The sequence below is a fragment of the Artemia sp. Qi Xiang Cuo genome, chromosome 6 (genome assembly GCF_049724085.1).
Source record: "Artemia sp. Qi Xiang Cuo chromosome 6, ASM4972408v1, whole genome shotgun sequence".
Lineage (NCBI taxonomy): Eukaryota > Metazoa > Arthropoda > Branchiopoda > Anostraca > Artemiidae > Artemia > Artemia sp. Qi Xiang Cuo.
In genome coordinates this window covers 19,447,641-19,471,934 of record NC_142799.1, presented here as the reverse complement: position 1 = coordinate 19,471,934, position 24,294 = coordinate 19,447,641, and the positions used below count along the sequence as shown (strand labels likewise).

The following is a 24,294-nucleotide window of genomic DNA, read 5'->3' as shown; positions in this document are numbered from 1 at the left end:
CCTTCTTTCAAGGGCTGTAATGAAAAAAAAAGTGAAGATGGCTAGGCCACCCTTTAGATCAAGGATGACAGATTGCCAAAGATTTTGCAACTTGGCCATTCATATGGGGCCAAATAAAAAGCAGGTCATCCCCTAATGGAGTGTTCTAAACCGGCTTTAATCTTGGTTTAGAACAAAGACCTTGAGGAATTATATCCATTTCCCCGTCCCTCCCACTCTAAAATGAGGGTCGATACAGTCAGCTTAGTAGGCAAGAGTCGACGAAAATAAAGTTTAACTCCGTCTAAAGACACCACTCCGCCAGATGAAAACGTTGGCTGGAAACATAATTATTTAAAATGCCATTAACTATTATTAGATAGCAACAGCTCGTTTAGCAAACTATTATTTAGCAGTCGGTGCATGTGTCCGATTTCTAAACATAAGGGTCGGACTTGGAGAAGGGTCTCCTAGATATCAAAGAACTATAGCGGGAGCCAAAACTCACAACTCTAGCGCTCACAGTCATCATAAATAATACTTTAATAACTCCACAGTCAATGTCGTCAATTGGGGGGTTGGGAAGTGTAGGGTAGGGAAGGCACCCCCTCGATGTTTCCCCCCCCCTTATTTTGAAAAAATATGCTTTGGGGTATTTTGATTGGAAATATTAGAAAAAAACAACAAATTTGCACTCTCCTAACTTTAAAAAAAACACGGTACTGGTGCATTATATATAACGCAACGCTAGGTACAGGTGCATTATGCGGACACCGTGAAAGAGGTGAAGTTTGGTTAATGCAAATGAAATAAAATAAAGTAAAACGAGCAATGAAAACCACGCTTTGCATTCCATTTCTCTATAGCGGTCTCTTTTAAATAACCCGTTTGGCGGGTTTCGTCTCTCGTTTCCTTGACACAGTAGGCTATATAGCGGTGTCCGCATACTGCAACAGTACCCAGCCCTATAGACTGTACATGGAAACCAGACATGGAAACCCGTCAAACGGGTATTTGCTAGTTAAATTGATTGCAAAGCGTGATTTCTCATTGCGTTTACAATATTTAAACTGTTGTTTTTTGGGGTTTAGGGGGGGGGGAGGTACCTAGGTTAGGTTACGTATTTAATATATGCTATGCTTTACCCTCACCCCCCCCCTAATGTGAAAATATATAGCCCAATTTTTTTCCTAAACTATTATATATTCATCCTATTTTATTTTATTTCATTAGCATTAATCAAACTTGACTTGTTTCGTGTGTTATATATAATGCACCAGTACCAGAAACGCTTTGCCGCTCTAAATTTTCGTAAATTCATGATACCACAGTCCACAGTTGTGCCAATGGCTGTCCATGTATGTCTTATTAGTCAAACACATACACAGAAATAGCGTTTGGGTTCATATCCTCCTCCTCTGAGCAAATACGAATACAGGATTTTTTTTCGTAGGGGTCCAGAAAGAAAAAGAAATTATTTTGTTATTGAAATAAAAAGTGACCCGAAATATGAGAAAATGAATGATTTTGAAGGGGGTTGAGCCCCAATACCTTCCTCCTTCCAACCCGCGTACATACCTGTCACCAGATTTTTAAAAACTCTACGACATTCTCTATATTTTCCATATAACTTGTCTACTTTTTACGTTTTCTAACCTACACTCCCTTCTCCCAACTAAAAAATATCAAGAATAGTTAAGAATCCGGTAAGTACGCGAGAATTGTATTGCGAACATCAGATAGGCATTACCCGGAACTTATATGAGACGTTGTATAAACAAAGGGTTTCTCACTCCGGGAACTATATATAAACTTTAGTTTTTTGTGGTTTAGAGGGAATAAAGGGTGGTTTGGTTAGTTTTGGTCAGAGTTTATATAATTATCCAGTATGATCTTTCCCTATCTCACCCATTATAAATACCCGGACCGAGGTGCGAGTGCTCCAGCGAACGTTTTTGCAGATATAAACATAAGCGGCATTAGATCTTTTCACGGGTAGACAAAGAATATTCACTTACGGAACAAGTACTGACAAAACCACTTGGCCGGCTCAACCAATAAGTGGACAATAAGTGCAGAAATAAGTGGGAGGAGCTTTTTGTTCACACCGAGAATGAAGAGCCAGAAATCATTTGCGGTAAACTTACTGGATAATTTTATAAACTATGGTTTTGGTTATGTATTTAATATATTCTATGCTTTACCGCCACTCCTACCCCCCCAATGTGCAAATATATAGCCCAAATTTGTTTCTGAACTATTATATTTTTATTCTATTTTGTTTTATTTCATTAGCATTAACGAAACTTCACTTCTTGCGTAACTACCGGATCCGAATAAATACCAAAATATCTTACAGGAGTACCCGCTATTAGTTCAAAGTTAATAAGAAATATTAACTCAACTGCGTCTTCATCCCAAAACCGAAATTTGAATGTTTCGTTTTCTGCGAAATATAGGACTTCTGTGCAACTCAGTTTTCAAGCGCAATTTCTAAAGTTACCAAAGCTATATTTTTAGTTTATGAGGTTTGGATAGTTTTATGAAGCTGAAGCACAGAAATATTCTTCTCGCTGACCATAGTGCATCACGGAACTCGACAATAATTAATAAATGGATTCAAGTTTTAATTTGTCTAAAAACATTTTAATGAATTTTTAAAATCAGTTTTAATCAATTATCGAAATCAAAATTAAAGTTTGAAAATGTGTAAGACCAAAAAAGTAAATAGCCTACAAAGAAATAGTCAACAAAATTCTGAAAACTATGGACATAACTGTAGGTAGACTACAGGGACAAAGGGGCAGAAACCACTCTCAGGAAAGCGAAAGAGATGATCAGACTCTTCCCAAAAGCAACTTAAGATTCTTCTCTGAAATGTCTGTAAAATACTGTTATTTTTGGTACAAGGGTTAATCCCCCCTCCCTCCTTTGAGAAATTACAATCTCTGTGCCCATAGTAGAAATGACCCTAAAGGTCCGGAACGAACTCCTTATATGGGCATAGAATACGGAACGAACTCCTTATATGGGCATAGAGGCATTAGGGAGAACACGTGGTTAATGGGGTCAATGACCTCTTTTTCCATGGTCGATTTATTTGATGTTTCTATGTGTAATAACTCCGGAACGAAGGTTGCACATGCGCATTGAATTCTAACGGGAACAATGTTATTGATCTAGGACTCGAGGGGGAAGTGAATTTCCGATAACTTGATTGCGTAATCGATCAATGACCTAAATTTCCAAGTCAACAACAACAACACCGACCTTGACATTCGCTGAGAGCGTGCACTTACAACAACAACAACATCGACCGTGGAACACCTGTGCTGTCGACCTCAATTCACCTATCGTGAATCAATAATTCCCCTTAGAAACAACAAATTAATTCCCCTTTCTTGACAGATCAATCAACCAATGACATCATCTGTCAGACTTTAAAAATTTTCGCCTAGAAACGATTCTCCAGGAATAGATCCAAGTCATTAATGTCATTGCCTCGGAAACACTTCTTTTGGTCGAACTCCAAAGGATATTAATAGCCAAAGGCCATGGAAACAATTCCCGAAGAAACATCTTAGCGATGAATTGTTTTAGCGCGGGAATCAGGTTTCTTATTAATTTGAAATGCATTAGCGCAGAGATGCCAAAAACAAAAGGAACACGCTGAATTACGTTTAGGGATTATTTGGGCGAAACTGTTTTAGACAGGTTATGGAACTATTTCGGCGAAACAGTTAGAGACATTTTAAAAGATGATTTTTGAAGAGATTTTAGAAGAGAATTTAATGGTGAAACTCTGTGGTCGTTATAATACACAAGTTTCATTTGAACAGTGTTGTGAGGTCCTCTAACCCAACCCCAAAGGGTTCCAATCCTCCTACCCCAACCCCGAAGGAAGCCCCCGGTCCTCAAAGGCCCCCCAAGCTCCCAAAGGGCCAACCGGCCCCCAAGGGTCTCCCCCGACCCCCAACGGCCCGACATGTGCCCTAAAGATCCACCAGGGTCCCCAAAGGCCCGCCCTCGGCCCCCCAAGGCCCCCCGGACCACAAACGGGCTCCCGGGCTGCCCCGTGGGCCCGGACAGCGCCGCCGGCTGCGCTACAGGTCTGCGCCGCGGGTCTGGAAAGCGCCGCAGGGGATGCGCCGCAGGGAGGCACCACAGGAAAGCGCCACATGATGCGCCGCAGGATGCGCCGCAAAAAAAAAAGTAAACTAAAAAGTAAAAATTTCGAAATGTTATCCCCCAAACGCCCTCCTCAGACCCCCAAAGGCCCTCCCCCCGGCCCCAAAGGGCCCCCCAAGCACCCAAAGGACCCCTCGCCCTCAAGGGACCCACAGACCCTCAAAGGCTCTCCCCGAGCACCCGTCTTTCGTTGATGTGTGTTGTTTGAAACCTATGATTTGGGAATGTGTAGTTTGCTACTTCAGGCTTTTCTGAGCTAAGGTTTCCTAGTATTTCCTAGGTGAATGTTGTCTGAAACCAATAGTTTGGGATGAGTAGTTTGCTATTTCAGGCTTTTATGAGCTAGGTTTCATAGCCTTTCGTTGGTGTGTGTTGACTGAAACTTATGATTTGGGATATGTAGTTTGCTAATTTTGACTTTTCTGAGATGGATTTCTTAGTCTTTCATAGGTGTGTGGTGTCTGAAACCTATGATTTGGGATGGGTATTTTTCTATTTTCGAATTTTCTGAGATTGATTTCTTAGAATTTCATAGGTATGAGTTGTCAGAAAATTATGATTTGGGATGTATAGTTTGCTATTTCAGGCTTTTCTGAGCTAAGGTTTTCTAGTATTTCGTAGGTGAATGTTGTCTGAAACCAATAGTTTGGGATGAATAGTTTGCTATTTTTGACTTTTCTGAGCTAGGTTTCTTAGTCTTTCGTTGGTGTGTGTTGACTGAAACCTATGAATTGTGATTTGTATTTTTCTATTTTTGCCTTTTCTTATCTTGTTTTCTGAGTCATTTTTAGGTGTGTGTTGTATGTAACCTATGTTTTGGTGGGTGTTGTTTGCTACTTTTGACTTTTCTGAGCTGGATTTCTTAGCCTTTCATAGGTGTTTGTTGTCTGTAACCTATAGTTTGGGATGACTAGTTTGCTATTTTGACTTTTTTGAGATAGGTTTCTTAGCCGTTCATAGGTGAGTGTTGTCTGAAACCTATGATTTGGGATATGTAATTTGCTATTTCCGACTTTTCATAACCGGATTTCTTAGTCTTTCGTAGGTGTGTGGTGTCTGAAACCTATGATTTGGGATGTGTGGGTTGCTATTTTTTTGACTTTTCTGAGCTGGATTTCTTAGCCATTCGTAGGTGTGTGTTGACTGAAACCTATGATTTGGGATGGTTAATTTGCTATGCTTGACTTTTCTGAGCTAGATTTCTTAGCCTATCATATGTGTGTCCTTTCAGAAAATTATGATTTGGGAGGTGTAGTTTGCTTTTTGGACTTTTCAGAGCTAGGATTCTTAGTCACTCATAGGTGTTTGTTGTCTGAAACTTCGAGTTTGGGATGAGTAGTTGGCTATTTCAGACTTTTCTGAGCTAAGGTTTCTTAGTATTTCGTAGGTGAATGCTGTCTGAAACTTATGATTTGGGATATGTAAATTACTATTTCGGGCTTTTCTGAGTTGGATTTCTTAGTCTTTCATAGGTGTGTAGTGTCTGAAACCTATGATTTGGGATGTGTAGTTTGCTATTTTCGACTTTTCTGAGCTAGGTTTCTTAGCCTTTCATAGGTATGTGTTGTCAGAACATTATGATTTGGGATGTGTAGTGTGCTATTTCAGGCCTTTCTGAGCTAAGTTTTCCTAGTATTTCGTCGGTGAATGTTGTCTGAAACCAATAGTTTGGGATGAGTAGTTTGCTATTTTTGACTTTTCTGAGATAGTCTTCTTAGTCTATCGTTGGTGATTGTTGACTGAAAAATATGATTTGGGATATGTAGTTTTCTATTTTTGTCTTTTCTGAGCTGGATTTATTAGTCTTTAATAGGTGTGTGTTGTCTGAAACCTATGATTTGGGATGGGTGGATTGCTACTTTTGACCTTTCTGAGCTGGATTTCTTAGCCTTTCATAGGTGTTTGTTGTCTGAAACTTATAGTTTGGGATGACTAGTTTGCTATTTTAGACTTTTCTGAGCTAGGTTTCTTAGCAGTTCAAAGGTGAGTGTTGTCTGAAACCTATGATTTGTGATATGTAATTTGCTATTTCTGACTTTTCATAACCGGATTTCTTAGTTTTTCATATGTGTGTGATGTCTGAAACCTATGATTTGGGGGTGTGTGTGTTGATATTTTTTTACTTTTCTGAGCTGGATTTCATAGCCATTCGTAGGTGTGTGTTTACTGAAACCTATGATTTGGGATGGTTAATTTGCTAGTTTTGACTTTTCTGAGCTAGATTTCTTAGCCTTTCATAGGTGTGTCCTTTCTGAAAATTATGACTTGGGAGGTATAGTTTGCTTTTTGGACTTTTCAGAGCTAGGATTCTTAGTCACTCATAGGTGTTTGTTGTCTGAAACTTCGAGTTTGGGATGAGTAGTTGGCTATTTCAGACTTTTCTGAGCTAACGTTTCTTAGTATTTCGTAGGTGAATGCTGTCGGAAACTTATGATTTGGGATATAGTATTTCGTAGGTGAATGCTATCTGAAACTTATGATATGGGATATGTAAATTACTATTTTGGGCTTTTCTGAGTTGGATTTCTTAGTCTTTCATAGGTGTGTGATGTCTGAAACCTATGATTTGGGATGTGTAGTTTGCTATTTTCGACTTTTCTGAGATAAGTTTCTTAGCCTTTCATAGGTATGTGTTGTCAGAAAATTATGATTTGGGATGTGTAGTTTGCTATTTCAGGCTTTTCTGAGCTAAGGTTTTCTAGTATTTCGTAGGTGAATGTTGTCTGAAACCAATAGTTTGGGATGAGTAGTTTGCAATTTTGGACCTTTCTGAGTTTGGTTTCTGAGCCTTTAGTTGGTGTGTGTTGTCTGAAACCTATGATTTGGGATATGTAGTTTGCTACTTTTGACTTTTCTGAGCTGGATTTATTAACCTTTCATAGGTGTGTGTTGACTGAAACCTATGATTGGGATGTGTGGTTTGCTATTTTTGTCTTTTATGAGCTAGATTTCTTAGCTGTTCATAGGTGTGTGTTGTCTGAAACTTATGATTTGGGATGGGTAGATTGCTATTTGAACTTTTCAGAGCTAAATTTCTTAGCCTTTCATAGGTGTTTGTTGTCTGAAACCTATAGTTTGGGATGAATAGTTTGCTATTTTTGACTTTTCTGAGATAGGTTTCTGAGCCTTTCATAGGTGAGTGATGACTGAAACCTATTATTTGGGATATTTAATTTAATATTTCGGGCTTTTCTAAGCTAAATTTCTTAGTATTTAATTGATGTGTGTTGTCTGAAACATATGCTGTTTGATGGATGGAGTGCTAATTCTGACTTTTATTATCTAGGTTTCTTAGCCTTTAATATGTGTTTGTTGTCTGAAACCTATATTTTTGGATGACTCGTTTTCTATTTTTGAATTTTATGAGCGAGATTTCTTAGCCTTTCATAGGTGTGTCCTGTCAGAAAATTATGATTTGGGATATGTAAATTACTATTTCGGGCTTGTCTGAGTTGGATTTCTTAGTCTTTCATAGGTATTTGCTGTCTGAAACGTGTGATTTGGCATGTGTGGGTTGCTATTTTTTTACTTTTCCGAGATGGATTTCTTAGCCATTCATAGGTGAGTGCTGTCTGAAACCTTATGATTTGGGATGGTTAATTTGCTATTTCTGGCTTTTATTAGCTAGGTTTCATAGCCTTTCATAGGTGTATGTTGTCAGAAAATTACGAGTTGGGATGTATCGTTTGCTATTTGAACTTTTCAGAGCTAGGATTCTTAGTCCATCATAGGTGTTTGTTGTCTGAAACCAATAGTTTGGGATGACTAGTTTGCTATTTCAGACTTTTCTGAGCTAGATTTCTTAGCCGCTCATAGGAGCGTGTCGTCTGAAACTTATGATTTGGGATATGTAAATTACGTTTTCGGGCTTTTCTGAGTTGGACACTTCTAAATTTTTCCACACACGAAAACTTACACACACACACACGTCAAAACTTACACACACAAAAGCTCAGACACACAAAAACTTACACACACACACACAAAAACTTACACCCACACGCAAAAACTTACACCCACACGCAAAAACTTACATGCACACAAAAACTTACATCGACACACAAACTTACACACACACTAAAACTTATACACACGCACAAAAACTTACACACACACACAAAAACTTACACACACACACGAAAACTTACGCACACATACACACATACACACACATATATACAAAAAACTTACACATGCACACGAAAACTTACATTCACATAAAAACTTAAATGCACACAAAAACTTAAACACACTCACAAAATCTGACACTCACACACAAAAACTTACACACACACACGAAAACTTACACACACACACGAAAACTTACACACACACACACACACAAAAACTTACACACACACACAAGAAAACTTACACACACACACACTAAAACTTACACACACACGCCAAAACTTACACACACAAAAACTTACACACACACACAAACTAACACAAGCAAACTAAAACTAACATTCACACAAAAAATAATATGTACACAAAAAATTACACACACACACACACACACACACACACAAAAATCACACACACACACACACACACACGAACACTAACAAACACGCGCAAAAACAAACACACACACACGAAATAACACACACACACACACACAAAAACTTACACAACCACACGAAAACAAAAAACAACACAAAAACTAACATGCACACACAAACTTACACACACACACACACACACAAAAAAAAAACACACACACACACAATAAAAATAACACACACACTCCATAAATTACACACACAAAAAATGAAACACACACACAAAAACACACACACAAAAAAAAACTTCAAAAAGAAAAAAACAAAAAACACACACACAAAAACAATAAAAAAAACAAACACACACACACACACACACACACAAAAATTAAAAACACACCCACCACAAAACAAACACACACCAAAAAACAAAAACACACAACAACTTACACACAAACCCACATACAAACAAACAAATACAAAAACATACACACACACACACAAAAACTTACACACAAACACAAACACACACAAAATTACACAAAAACAAACAAAAACTTACATACACACACTAAATATTAGACACACAAAAAATTACACACACACACACAAAAACTTACACCCACACGCAAAAACTTACATGCACACAAAAACTAACATTCACACAAAAACTTACACACACAAAAACTTACACACACGCACAAAAACTTACACACACACACAAAAACTTACACACACACACACTAAAACTTACTCACACACACTAAAACTTACACACACACACGCCAAAACATACACACACACAAAAACTTACACACACTGACCATCTCGCAGTTACATTGTCTTAATTTTTCAAATTTCATTTTGAATTTCTGTCGTGAAATGCAAGAGTTGGAATATTTCAGTAGTGACTTGTGGTGCTTTACCTTCTCACACTTACATTCTCTTGATTTTTCGAAATTCATTTTGAATTTCTGTCATGAAATGCAAGAGTTGGAAAATTGGGGTCTTAGTCCACCAACCCGAATGGTGGAAATCCACTAGCTCAGTATTGGGGTCCGAGTCCACCAGCCTGAACGGTGGAAATTCACTAGCTCAGAATTAGGGTCTTAGTCCACCAGCCTGAATGGCGGAAATCCACTAGCTCATTATTGGGGTCTCAGTCCACCAGTCTTACTGGTGGAATTTCACTGTTTAAGTTAGGTTAGATTAACTTATCATGAGCGCTCATGATAAGTTAACCTAACCTTTTCCGGTGAGTATGGTTAGGTTAGGCTAGATTAAGTTAGGTTAGGTTAAGTTAGGTTAGCCCATGTACGCTTCACTTAGGTTAGCTTAGGTTAGGTGAGAGACAGGCAAAAGTTAGGTGTATGATTAGGTTAGGTTAGATTAAGTTAGGATAGGTTAAGTTAGGTTAGGCTAGGTTAGCCTACGTACGCGCGCGTACGTAGGCTAACCTAGCCTAACCTAACTTAAGTTTTTGTGTAAGTTTTTGTGTGCATGTAAGTTTTTGTGTGCATGTAAGTTTTCGTGTGCATGTGTAAATCTGTGTGTGAGTGTGTGTGTGTGTGTGTGTTAGTTTTTGTGTGTGTAAGTTTTTGAGTGTGTGTGTAAGTTTTCGTGTGTGTTTGTTTTTTTTTGATTTTGTTTGTTTTGGGTGGTTGTGTGGTTTGTTTGTTTGGGTGGGTTTGTGTGTGTGTGTGTGTGTATGTTTGTGTAAGTTTTTGTATGCTTGTTAGTTTTTGTGTTCTTTTTATATTTTTTTTGGTGTTTTAAGTTTTTGTGTGTGTGTGTGTGTGTATGTTTTTGATTGAGTTTTAGTGTTATTTATTTTGTTTTAGTTATATATTTTTTGGGAAATATTTATTTTGTTTTTTTTTTAGTTTTTGTGTGTGTGTGTGTGTGTAAGTTTTCGTGTGTGTGTGTGAGTTTTAGTGTGTGTGTGTAAGTTTTTGTGTGTGCGTGTAAGATTTTGTGCGTGTGTGTAAGTTTTTGTGTGCATGTAAGTTTTTATGTGAATGTAAGTTTTCGTGTGAATGTGTAAGTTTTTTGTCTGTATGTGTGTGTGTGTGTGTGTATGTGTGCGTAAGTTTTCGTGTGTGTGTGTAAGTTTGTGGGTGTGTTTTTAATTTTGTGTGCGTTTGTTTTATTTTGTGTTTTTTTGTAAGTTTTTTTGGTCTTGTAAGTGTGTGTTTTCAAGTTAGTTTTTGCGTGTGTGATTTTTTTTGTTCGGGCGTATTTAAGTTTTTGTGTGTGTGTGTGTGTAAGCTTTTGGTTATCTTAGCTTTTGTGTGTGTAAGTTTTTACGTGTGTGTGTGTGTAATTTTTCGTGTGTGTAAAAATTTTGAAGTGTCCAACTCAGAAAAGCCCGAAAACGTAATTTACATATCCCAAATCATAAGTTTCAGACGACACGCTCCTATGAGCGGCTAAGAAATCTAGCTCAGAAAAGTCTGAAATAGCAAACTAGTCATCCCAAACTATTGGTTTCAGACAACAAACACCTATGATGGACTTAGAATCCTGGCTCTGAAAAGTTCAAATAGCAAACTACACATCCCAAATCGTAATTTTCTGACAACATACACCTATGAAAGGCTATGAAACCTAGCTAATAAAAGCCGGAAATAGCAAATTAACCATCCCAAATCATAAGTTTCAGACAGCACTCACCTATGAACGGCTAAGAAATCCAGCTCGGAAAAGTCAAAAAATAGCAACCGACACATCCCAAATCATAGGTTTCAGACAACACATACCTATGAAAGACTAAGAAATCCAACTCAGACAAGCCCGAAATAGTAATTTACATCTCCCAAATCATAATTTCCTGAAAGGACACACCTATGAAAGGCTAAGAAATCTAGCTCAGAAAAGTCAAAAATAGCAAACTAGTCATCCCAAACTATAGGTTTCAGACAACAAACACCTATGAAAGGCTAAGAAATCCAGCTCAGAAAAGTCAAAAGTAGCAATCCATCCATCCCAAATCATAGGTTTCAGACAACACACACCAACGAAAGACTAAGAAATCTAGCTTAGAAAAGCCAGAAATAGTAATTTACATATCCCAAATCATAGGTTTCAGACAACACTCACCTATGAACGGCTAAGAAACCTAGCTCAGACAAGTCAAAAATAGCAAACTAGTCATCCCAAACTATAGGTTTCAGACAACAAACACCTATGAAAGGCTAAGAAATTCAGCTCAGAAAAGTCAAAAGTAGCAATCCACCCATCTCAAATCATAGGTTTCAGACAACACATACCTATGAAAGACTAAGAAATCCCACTCAGAAAAGCCCGAAATAGTAATTTACATATCCCAAATCATAGGTTTCAGACATCATTCACCTATGAAAGACTAAGAAACCTTAGCTCAGAAAAGCCTGAAATAGCGAAACTACTCATCCCAAACTAGAAGTTTCAGACAACAAACGCCTATGACGGACTAAGAATGATAGCTCTGAAAAGTTCAAATCGCAAACTACACATCCCAAATCATAAGTTTCAGACAACACACACCTATGAACGGCTAAGAAATCTAGCTCAGAAAAGACAAAAATAGCAAAACACTCATCCCAATCACAGGTTTCAGTCAACAGACACCTATGAAAGGTTAATAAATCCAGCTCAGAAAAGTCAAAAATAGCAAACTAGATATCTCAAATCATAGGTTTCAGTCAACACACACCAACGAAAGACTCAGAAACCTAGCTCAGAAAAGTCAAAAATTGCAAACTACTCATCCCAAACTATTGGTTTCAGACAACATTCACCTACGAAATACTAGAAAACCTTAGCTCAGAAAAGCCTGAAATAGCAAACTACACATCCCAAATCATAATTTTCTGACAACACATACCTATTAAAGGCTAAGAAACCTAGCTCAGAAAAGTCGAAAATAGCAAACTACACATCCAAAATCATAGGTTTCAGACATCACACACCTATGAAAGACTAAGAAATCCAACTCAGAAAAGCCCGAAATAGTAATTTACATATCCCATATCATAAGTTTCAGACATCATTCACCTACGAAATACTATATCCCAAATCATAAGTTTCAGACAGCATTCACCTATGAAATACTAAGAAACCTTAGCTCAGAAAAGTCTGAAATAGCCAACTACTCATCCCAAACTCGACGTTTCACACAACAAACACCTATGAGTGACTAAGAATCCTAGATCTGAAAAGTCCAAAAATCAAACTATACCTCCAAAATCATAATTTTCTGAAATGACACACCTATGAAGGTATAAGAAATCTAGCTCAGAAAAGTCAAAAATAGCAAATTACCCATCCCAAATCATAGGTTTCAGTCAAAACACACCTACGAATGGCTGTGAAATCCTGCTCAGAAAATTAAAAAAATAGCAAACCACACACCCCCAAATCATAGGTCTCAGACATCACACACCTACGAAAGACTAAGAAATCCGATAATGACAAGTCAGAAATAGCAAATTACATATCCCAAATCAAAGGTTTCAGACAACACTCACCTATGAACGGCTAAGAAACCTAGCTCAGACAAGTCAAAAATAGCAAACTAGTCATCCAAAACTATAGGTTTCAGACAACAAACACCTAGGAAAGGATATGAACTCCAGCTCAGACCCGTCAAAAGTAGCACTCAATCCCCCCCACATCATAGGTTTCATACAACACACACCTATGAAAGACTAAGAAATCCAGCTCAGAAAAGTCAAAAATAGCAAACTACATATCCCAAATCATAGGTTTCAGTCAACACACACCAACGAAAGACTAAGAAACCTAGCTCAGAAAAGCCAAAAATAGCAAACTACTCATCCCAAACTAGTGGTTTCAGATAACATTCACCTACGAAATACTAGAAAACCTTGGCTCAGAAAAGCCTGAAATAGCAAACTACACATCCCAAATCATAATGTTCTGACAACACATACCTATGAAAGGCTAAGAAACCTAGCTCAGAAAAGTCGAAAATAGCAAACTACACATCCCAAATCATAGGTTTCAGACACTACACACCTATGAAAGACTAAGAAATCCAACTCAGAAAAGCCCGAAATAGTAATTTACATATCCCAAATCATAAGTTTCAGACAGCATTCACCTACGAAATACTAAGAAACCTTAGCTCAGAAAAGTCTGAAATAGCCAACTACTCATCCCAAACTCGAAGTTTCAGACAACAAACACCTATGAGTGACTAAGAATCCTAGCTCTGAAAAGTCCAAAAAGCAAACTACACCTCCCAAATCATAATTTTCTGAAAGGACACACATATGATAGGCTAAGAAATCTAGCTCAGAAAAGTCAAAAATAGCAATTAACCATCACAAATCAGAGGTTTCAGTCAACACACACCTAAGAAAGGCTAAGAAATCCAGCTCAGACAAGTCAAAAAAATAGAACAACCCACCTCACACCACAGATTGTTCAGACCACACACACCACAGAACGACTCTGAAATCCGGTTCTGAAAAGTCGGAAATAGCAAATTACATATCCCAAATCATAGGTTTCAGACAACACTCACCTATGAACGGCTAAGAAACCTAGCTCAGAAAAGTCAAAAATAGCAAACTAGTCATCCCAAACTGTAGGTTTCAGACAACAAACACCTATGAAAGGCTAAGAAATCCAGCTCAGAAAAGTCAAAAGTAGCAATCCAACCATCCCAAATCATAGGTTTCAGACAACACACACCTAAGAAAGACTAAGAAATCAAGCTCAGAAAAGACAAAACTAGCAAACTACATATCCCAAATCATCGGTTTCAGTCAACACACACCAACGAAAGACTAAGAAACCTAGCTCAGAAACGTCAAAAAGAGCAAACTAGTCATCCCCAACTATAGGTTTCAGACAACATACACCTACGAAATACTAGAAAACCTTAGCTCAGAAAAGCCTGAAATAGCAAACTACACATCCCAAATCATAATTTTCTGACAACGCATACCTATGAAAGACTAAGAAATCCAACTCAGAAAAGTCGAAAATAGCAAACTACACATCCCAAATCATAGGTTTCAGACACCACACACCAATGAAAGACTAAGAAATCCAACTCAGAAAAGTCAAAAATAGCAAACTACATATCCCAAATCATAGGTTTCAGTCAACACACACCAACGAAAGGCTATGAAACATAGCTCATAAAAGCCTGAAATAGCAAACTACTCATCCCAAACTATTGGTTTCAGACAACAGTCACCTAGGAAATACTAGGAAACATTAGCTCAGAAAAGCCTGAAGTAGCAAACTACACATTCCCAAATCATAGGTTTCAGACAACACACATCATACGAAAGACGGGTGCTCGGGGAGAGCGTTTGAGGGTCTGTGGGTCCGTTGAGGGCGGGTGGGCCTTTGGGTGCTCGGGGGGGCCTTTGGGGACGGGGGGAGGGCCTTTGGGGGTCTGAGGAGGGCGTTTGGGGGATAACATTTCGAAATTTTTACTTTTTAGTTTACTTTTTTTGCAGCGCATCCCTGCAGCGCATCCTGCGGCGCTTTCCTGTGGTGCCTCCCTGCGGCGCATCCCCTGCGGCGCTTTCCTGACCCACGGCACATCCCTGCGGCGCATCCTGCGGCGCTTTCCTGGCCCACGGCGCATCCCGGCAGCGCTTCTCTGGTCGGGGGGACCGTGGGGGGCGGGGGGAGGGCGTTTGGGGCACTGGGCGGGCTTTTAGGGCACAGGGAGGGCCTTTGGGGGTCCGGGGAGACCCTTGGGGGCCGGTTGGCCCTTTGGGAGCTTGGGGGGCCTTTGAGGACCGGGGGCTTCCTTCGGGGTTGGGGTAGGAGGATTGGAACCCTTTGGGGTTGGGTTAGAGGACCTCACAACACTGTTCAAATGAAACTTGTGTATTATAACGACCACAGAGTTTCACCATTAAATTCTCTTCTAAAATCTCTTCAAAAATCATCTTTTAAAATGTCTCTAACTGTTTCGCCGAAATAGTTCCATAACCTGTCTAAAACAGTTTCGCCCAAATAATCCCTAAACGTAATTCAGCGTGTTCCTTTTGTTTTTGGCATCTCTGCGCTAATGCATTTCAAATTAATAAGAAACCTGATTCCCGCGCTAAAACAATTCATCGCTAAGATGTTTCTTCGGGAATTGTTTCCATGGCCTTTGGCTATTAATATCCTTTGGAGTTCGACCAAAAGAGTTTTTTCCGAGGCAATGTCATTAATGACTTGGATCTATTCCTGGAGAATAGTTTCTAGGTAAAAATTTTTAAAGTCTGACATATGATGTCATTGGTTGATTGATCTGTCAAGAAAGAGGACTTAATTTGTTGCTTCTAAGGGGAATTATTGATTCACGATAGGTGAATTGACGTCGACAGCACAGGTGTTCCACGGTCGAGGTTGTTGTTGTTGTAAGTGCACGCTCTCAGCGAATGTCAAGGTCGGTGTTGTTGTTGTTGACTTGGAAATTTAGGTCATTGATCGATTACGCAATCAATTTCTCGGAAATTCACTTCCCCCTCGAGTCCTAGATCAATAACATTGTTCCTGTTAGAATTCAATGCGCATGTACAACCTTCGTTCCGGAGTTATTACACATAGAAACATCAAATAAATCGACATTGGAAAAAGAGGTCATTGACCCCATTAACCACGTGTTCTCCCTAATGCCTCTATGCCCATATCAGGAGTTCGTTCCGTATTCTATGCCCATATAAGGAGTTCGTTCCGGACCTTTAGGGTCATTTCTACTGCCCATGAGTACTTCAAGTGAATTTCACTTCGGCAACAGGAAGATGTCATAATTGCATTACGTGTTTTATTTCTATTTTAACCTTTATTTTGTTTCTTCAGCTTTACCTTATACCTTGTGAAGTTGATCCAGAAATGATGCTTGCTAATTTGGATTTTTTTTTTTTTTTTTTTTTTTTTATCTCCTCGCATTTTTCGATTAAACGTAGAGAAGGCTCAAAGCCTCGTAAACAGACACGCCTGTCTTGTCTGTTTTTTTTTTTTTTTTTCATTTTTATAAATTATTCTCCCAAAAGTGAGGGGGGAATACTCCGTTTTCATTACCTACGGGCACCCATCCACATCTATTCTCTCGGTTTCTTTGCTTGCCAAAGAAAAAAGACAAATTTAGTTAACGACTCAAGTCTACCTGCCTGCTAAACTTACCAAAAGTGGAGCAATTACAGTGATTTAAGTATAAGCTCTACTTTACTAGGCTATAGATAAGTTGAATTATTCATCAATGAATCTTATCAGAAATAATAATTAGAAGTCGACTAAAATCTCTTTATAAGAGGGTTTTATACCCGATTTCTCAAAATGAGAATATTGGACAATGGCACCATTTAATCTTAAACGAAAAAGAAGCTAGTTGCACATTATTAAAGGTCCAAACTAGAAAGCTCAAACAGAATGCAGTTGTCTTTTAAACAAGCAAATAGCATCATGACTAAGCAGTTACCCAAGATCTTTCGTTATGGAAGGGGGGATAGGGCAATAAAAACTGTGGGGGGTGAAATAATATGAAACAAAAAATGTCGAGTAATTTTGTTAAGAAGTGCCCAGAAATTCAAGATCCTTTGGGATTTTGGCAGGGGACCAGCCACCCTGTACACCTCCTAACAATTACCACCTAATCTTCTTGACTTTAATCACCTGCTCAATTTTCTTTTTAGAATTCTAGGATGGAGAAAAACAGTTAAATGACTATATAAAAGAAAAATTAGGCAGGGCGGGAGGCACAGAATTAGAACGTAACACAGTGACTAATGCAAAAAGAGGTACACTTACATTAGACAGTGTTAGACCCAGTGGCGCCAATTAGGAGAGAAAAGGGTGTATGTACTCCCCCGTGAATTTGCCCCCCTTGAGATTTTAAAACACCTTGTTAGGGGATATTTTTACTGAAAAATTACTTTTTATAAATGTTCGTTATAAAAAATGTGAGAACGACAAATTTGTCTCCTCCCCCCTTTGATTTTGAGAAATACATTTCAACCTCTTCTAGTTCTTTTTCGGACTTGACGCCACTGGCTAGACTACTTGAATTCTACTTGTTTCCGTTCTTTTCCTATTTAGCTTTTATAGGACACATGGGTATAGCGATGAAAATAGTATAGTAGAGCCAAAATGAGCTATTTAACAAAATTTCTCGGTATTAATAGCCTTTGAAAAAAGCAAAAAAATGTCTCTTGGAATTTGGGAGGGGTAAAGAATTCATTTCTGGAGAAAATTTTGCTTTCTTTTACGAGCATGTTTTGGAGGCCTGTTTTAAGCATGGTCCAAGCTTAAAAGGCTTGTACTTAGTTAAATAGATATTAAGACCATAAACAAATAGTACGATCAATCGAGCTTCCGTCTCCGATACTGGATGGTAGAGAGTGAAACCAGTGTGGAATTTGAGTGATCTCGTTAGTAATTTTGACAAGAAACACCTATCGATTGGGCAATCTCTAGGGACAGCCGAAAACTAAAACCATGGTTCTTATTAGCCACAACATTAATAAATACCTTTTTGTACGTACAGGCAACACTGATGTTTTCAGCGTACACACGCTTTGGACATTCTTTAAATCCGACTTTTTTCTTTTGTACCACAACCATAATCAGTCCCTCCCGTGTTGGAGTCTTATCAGAAACTGAACTGATCTAAATGTACACCCTCGGACCTAATTATATTTTTCGCCATTCTCAGCGCATATTAATTTGCGAGTCTGTCGTTTCTCATTAAGACCTTAACCTTTTGTTTTGCTGTTGTAGTCATATCTAGGGTCTTTAGCTTTTAACGAGGAAATAGAAGAATAGTCTTTACGGAGTTCAGCGAGACTAAGAAGAGTACTCAGAAGTTGTTTGGTGAAACTTCTGCAAAGAACGCAATCTTGTGCTTGTGCATAATTTTTTATTAAGTTGGAAAGGATGTTTTTGAAATTTTAAGAAACAAGCCAAAATGGGAAATTAGTAAGAAATTATAAAACTCAAGGAAAATTCTAGGAAATATATACACAAGAATATATTTGAGGGAGGGGCAGTTACATTTAGAGGGGAGATTTGAATTCGCTAGACACAAGAAGCCTGGGAATTCCATGAAAAACACAAGGATTTTGTGAAAAGTCGTAAAAACAAATCTTAAAGTTCCCCTTAGATTCGGGTCTGAAGTTCCCTTTAGGCCAACCAAATAGGCAAAGAGGGCCCAATGGATCCACTTCCCCTAAAACCTCGGATAATTTTCTATATTTTAAAAAGCAAGTCCTTGTTTGTGTCTTCACCTTCCTCCATCATCCAGAAGAAATAAATTCTAATGAATAGATCTAAACTCTAAATAAGACAAAAAGATTATTTTCAGACATGGAGCTACATGTGGACATGGAACTACAAGCATAGCAATGATTTTACCCAGGGGGGATGGGTATGGCCTTCATTGGGGAATGCAAGCTCAAGAGCTTCCTTTGAGTAGGGATCTGGACGAGCATGCAGGCAGGGGACTCTCGGCTCGAGCTACCCTCTCCCCTCGGATATCTCAAGATTTTTACTGCTTTACTCGATTTTCTATGTATGTTCTTATAAGGCTACGCTTTTCTGAATTTATCCTATACCCCCGAATTTTTCTCACACCACCCGTCAAAACCCTGTGTACACGCTTGAACTGAATACCAATAAGGATGAATTAGTCGGTAAATACACAGCATGAAGGCATTTACTCAAACCAAGAGGAAATTATCCTAAGACTGAGATTGGTCCTTCCACCCCAGCTCTCTTCGACCTCTCTGACTACTTCAACTATACTGCTGACAACCCATCCCACTACCAAGCTACTTGAGGAAAGCACAGATGTGCAAACTTCTACTCAGCACAATTCTGTTAAGAGCACAAATTTTTACTCCTCATGAAGTTTCTGTTTCTTTAGCACCTATTTTGTTTCATATCACCCCATTCGGAGTACAACCACCTTTTCATTTGGTCCCAGCAGGATTACCATAAAGCAAGATTTTTTTTTTTTTAGCAACCTTTTATCATTTATTCATAAAACTACTTTTGGCTCATTATGCAGGTTCCTCCAAATTCAGGAGGTGCACAGAAAAGGGAAAATTAGGTGGGGAATTTAATGAGTCACTGGGGGATATCAGGAACACCTCACAAAAAGGTCAACATGCTTATGCAATGAGGAATACCTCTCTTCATTTATTTTAATGTTCCTTTCCAGTGATAAATATAGGCCCTATTTCACAGTAAGCTTTTTTGTATAAAGCAGCAAAAAAATAACTTACATTTTTATGTTTTATCTTGATAAAATAATATCACAGAGACACGGAGAGTTTACTTGTTAAAATGGTTTCGTTTTTTAGCAACCGAATTTTATCTCACAAAAGAATAATATTTGTCTATCCAGGAACAGTATTCTCTAGTTAGGGCTACAACTATTTTTTTTTTTTTTTTTTAGATTTTTAAACACCAAATGCACTAAAAAGCAAAAAAAATTATCTTGTTACCCAGAAAAACTATAAAGAGACTAAATATGAATGTTTGGGCCAGTCATGACATAGGAATTTGACTATGAATAGTTACAAAATATTTTATGACCACCTCACACTTTCATTTTTATATTTCAAAAATGTCACTTTCGGATTTTTGTATATGTTCTAGCGGATTGTGAGACGAAAGGATTTTTTTTTTAAATAACATTTTTATTTTAATCTTTTCAGTCTTTGTAAATAGGAAAGCAAAGTCAATCTTTTCAAATTTCTTCCAACAAATTCATGCCTTGTCCTAAAAATCATGCTTTTAAAATTTTATGTCTAGACTAAGCTTACCTCCCCTCCCAACAAACAATTTTCATAGCATTACTTGCACATGATGAATGGCGTACACTTGTAAAAAGATTTCTAAAGGTATAATTCTTTAATGAGACAAAGTCCAATAAAAGCCTTCAAAGATCATTAATTCATTAGCCAAAATTATTCTCTAATCCCTTTCCGTTATATTATTTCTCCAGCACCTTTCTTTTGGAGCAGGGGCGCAATTTTCTATGTAGCAGGGAGAGTCAACTTCCCCCTCCTGACCCCAGTTCCCTCCCCTCCCCAGACCCCGCTTTTCCCCCCAGCTGAAGGTTAGGTTCTGCCAAAAAATCTTGTCCAGCCTGCATAATTCCAGCATCCAAAGAAACAGGTGAGTTTTCTATAATATATTTTTGCCTTTATGGTACTTAATGGCTCATTTTTCATTGTCATTTTCACTTGACTTGGGAAAATTGGCTCCAACTTTGTCCCCTCTCCCCCCACTTTTGTTTCACCAGAAATCCATTGAATTTGCACCTCTCTGTCTGTGGTGTAAACAGTCTTGGCGACCAGACGACATCCATCCAATCTTGTCTCTTGCGTGTCGGCACATAAGTATTAGTTTTTATCAGAAGGGGATCTTGCTTCAAAAGGCGCATTATTTGAGACACATAAAACAATGAAACAAACTGCAAAATTTTGGAGATGACCCAGATGCACACTCCTAGGTGTATGCCTCCCATAAGATAGCTCCATGATTATACTGTAGATGACGTAACCTTTATATAATCCCTTTAGTGAGGTTTTGTTACAATCTCAGTTCAGCCGTAGAGCCTTGTGGGTTTTTTGACGTTAGTTTTTTTCCTTTTTTTGGATTTATAAACTTTTTCTATCTTACCTCCAGCAATACTTCCTTTCAGATAATTGTGATCTTGACCAAACATTCATGGTAATCCACAGTAAGTGAAGAGAAGCCTAACTTGTGTCAATACTAACCGAAAGTCGAAAACAAAGCGTTAATCTAAAAAAAATCATGGGATTGTTTTTATGCTTATTTTAAATATGTAAAATCTGTTAATTTTAAAGCCGCCCATCATAAGTTATTGGCAGACTAAAATTTTGAGTTATTTTATAAAAATAGTAAATATTGCTAAAAATAAAATGTGATATTGATGAGAATTACACTATAAAGTTCAACATGTGTGAGAATCTATAGTCTCTATTTACATATAGTCCTAAGTTTCTGTCTATAAGATTTTGAAATTTTACATTTTTCTCGAGAACGATGGTCAAGGATGCGTGTTTGTTTGTTTTCCTGATTTGCTTCTTTGTTCTTTTTCGTAGGGGTAATCGTATTGGTTTAGTGTTCGTAGAATATCGAGAAAAGAAAGTCTGAAAAGAAGTCACACTACATAAATTTTCGCCATATTTTGCCGGGGGACAGCAATCCGTCCCGTAGCACAAAAATGACATCGAACGAACATTCTGTGAAAGCAGTAGCAGTTTTAGGCCTCCTAATCTGAGGGAGGGGCAAAGTATACCAGGTTTACCTTTTATGTAAAATCAAAGGAAATTAATGTCAGATATATCAAACACGGGGGGGGGCAGCTACCCCCCTTGTGAGGGCCTAGAGCCTCTACTATGTAATAGGCAATCTATTTAGCATATCCGTCAACTAATTAACTTATGAGCGTCATCAGTACATTTAATTAGAGCCATTAGGAAGAAGAACTTGTTCATTTCACTTATGGGACAGCAGCCAGATAGGAAAAAGAAGAAGAAATGTACCATTCCATCCCAAACTCCACGCTTTTCCCAAATGCAATATCACTACCATTGCAGTTGATTTCCAGGCTGAAGAGGCTAATTATAGTCCTAGGGTAGACGCGGAAGTTTGCTGTTTTTTTTAAAGCCATGCTGTCTAGTTCTTAAAAGAGGAGGGGGCTGGAATGCAATTGCGACGGCTGTAATTATTATATTTGATAATAACATTGAAGTGAGAGCCAAATGGTACATTATTGTCCTTTTTTCTCTATCTGATATTAACTTTATAAGCAAAATTGGTACTGTTGTACTAAACGGACTCTTTTATATACGGCAATGCATACCAGTCACGAAATAGATCGAGACGCGTTATGAAAACAGGTTTACTCTGCCTTCTGGGATATAAACAAAGCAAGAACTGTATTTAAATTGTTGTTTTTTTGGGGTTTAGGGGGGGGGGAGGAACCTAGGTACGTATTTAATATATGGTTTGCTTTGCCCCCCCCCCCCCTAATGTACAAATATATAGCTCAAACCTGTTTCTGAACTATTATATATTCATCCTGTTTTATTTTATTTCATTAGCATTAACCAAACTAGCACTATATAAAAGAGTCCGTTTAGTACAACAGTGCCGCAAAATTAAATCAAGACCCTTGCTGTGTGCCAGATCTGAAACCTTCGTAAGAATCTAATTAAGTATCTTACTTTTCAATCTACCAAACTTACCAGTGTGTGCTCATATCCAAGTTCATTTGATAAGCTATTCCCATTGCTTTCGTTTGCCATATCTCTAAATGTATTCGGAAAAAAGAGGCCCAAAATTAAAATAAAATGTGCTTTTGTCTACTTTAACGTCCTTTCCGAAAATTAAAAAGATACTGAAACATAAGCAAAAATGTTCCATTGAAACAAAACGTGTTTAGGCATCCGTGTTCTGACGTAATATTCTGGTCGCAATTAATAAACTACCTGGTCTATACAGCTAGAGGAGGGTTTTAATTAGTTTTCTAAATTGATTAATTAAGAACTGTGAAAGGGGAAGACAAGATTATGAATAAACAACCGAAAGGATGAAGAAAAAGAAGAACTGAAATAAAAGAAGAAGATGACAAACAACCAAAGGGCAGCATGATGAAGAAGAAGAAATGTTAAAAAAGATGATGATGAATGAACAACCAACAGAAGAAGTGTAAAAAAGAAAAAGATGACGAATAACGAAACGACAGGATGGAAAAGAAGAAGAAACTTGAAAGAAGATGATGATTAATAAACGAACAACAATGAAGGATTGACTTCATGCAAGATAGGATTAACCCTTTGGAAGAAATATATTCACTTTCTTTTGTCAACTTGGAGCGAGTTCATATCCTTTACAACAGGAGGGCTTCTTAACCTTTTTAGGTCGCTACCCCTTAGATAGATAGATAATTTATTAGTGACTAAACCGGAAAATCGGTATTTCACATCTACAACTACAAAAAACAACAACTATAAAACACTAAAAAGAGAGAAATAAACGCAACAAAAACCAGAAAGGAGAAGAAAAAAAAAGGAAAAAAAGACTACGAACTAAATAATAAACATATCACTTTAGAAATCAGCTATGAACATTTATCAAATCGGGCCGTATCAATAAGAAATTGAGTCACTAGAGAATGAGTAAGTTTACAAACACTAAGTGAATATAAATCGAAAGGAAATAAGATTAACAACTCAATTAAACAATTTATCAAAAGCAATCGAGGAGAAAAATAATTATTACATTCAAAGAGGACGTCATAGCAATTTTCAACACCTCCCCACGAGCAGAGCGGAGTGTCACTTTTCCCAATTCTGTGTAGGAAATAATTTATGTGGCTATGTCCAGTTATAAATTGGGTTAAGTTAGGAGACGGGCTAAAATTTTAAAAGACAAAAGGTCACCCTTACTACGAAAGACGTTCATCGTCCAGATACTGACGGAATTCTCAAACTTATTATACCATAAATTGTATTGGTCAAAACGGAAGGGGGGACAGAAAGAGCGGGAGTGCTAATTTTCTGTATTATAATATCTGTGCCCATAAATTGAGCAACTAATTCATCAGTAAAGGTACTGTGAT

The 24,294-nt window shown here is 37.9% G+C and overlaps 1 protein-coding gene across 1 annotated transcript in view; it reads right to left on the bottom strand.

Annotated features, from left to right (window-relative positions):
* LOC148950950 (chloride channel protein 2-like) overlaps positions 1-23,050 on the bottom strand; it is a 256,866-nt gene extending 233,816 nt beyond the window's left edge. The window contains exon 1 of the mRNA XM_089090525.1: positions 22,919-23,050. Within this exon, the coding sequence (XP_088946651.1) occupies positions 22,919-22,978 (60 nt within the window). The 5' untranslated portion in view covers positions 22,979-23,050. The remainder of the gene's footprint in view (positions 1-22,918) is intronic.
* Between the last annotated feature and the right edge of the window lie 1,244 nt (positions 23,051-24,294).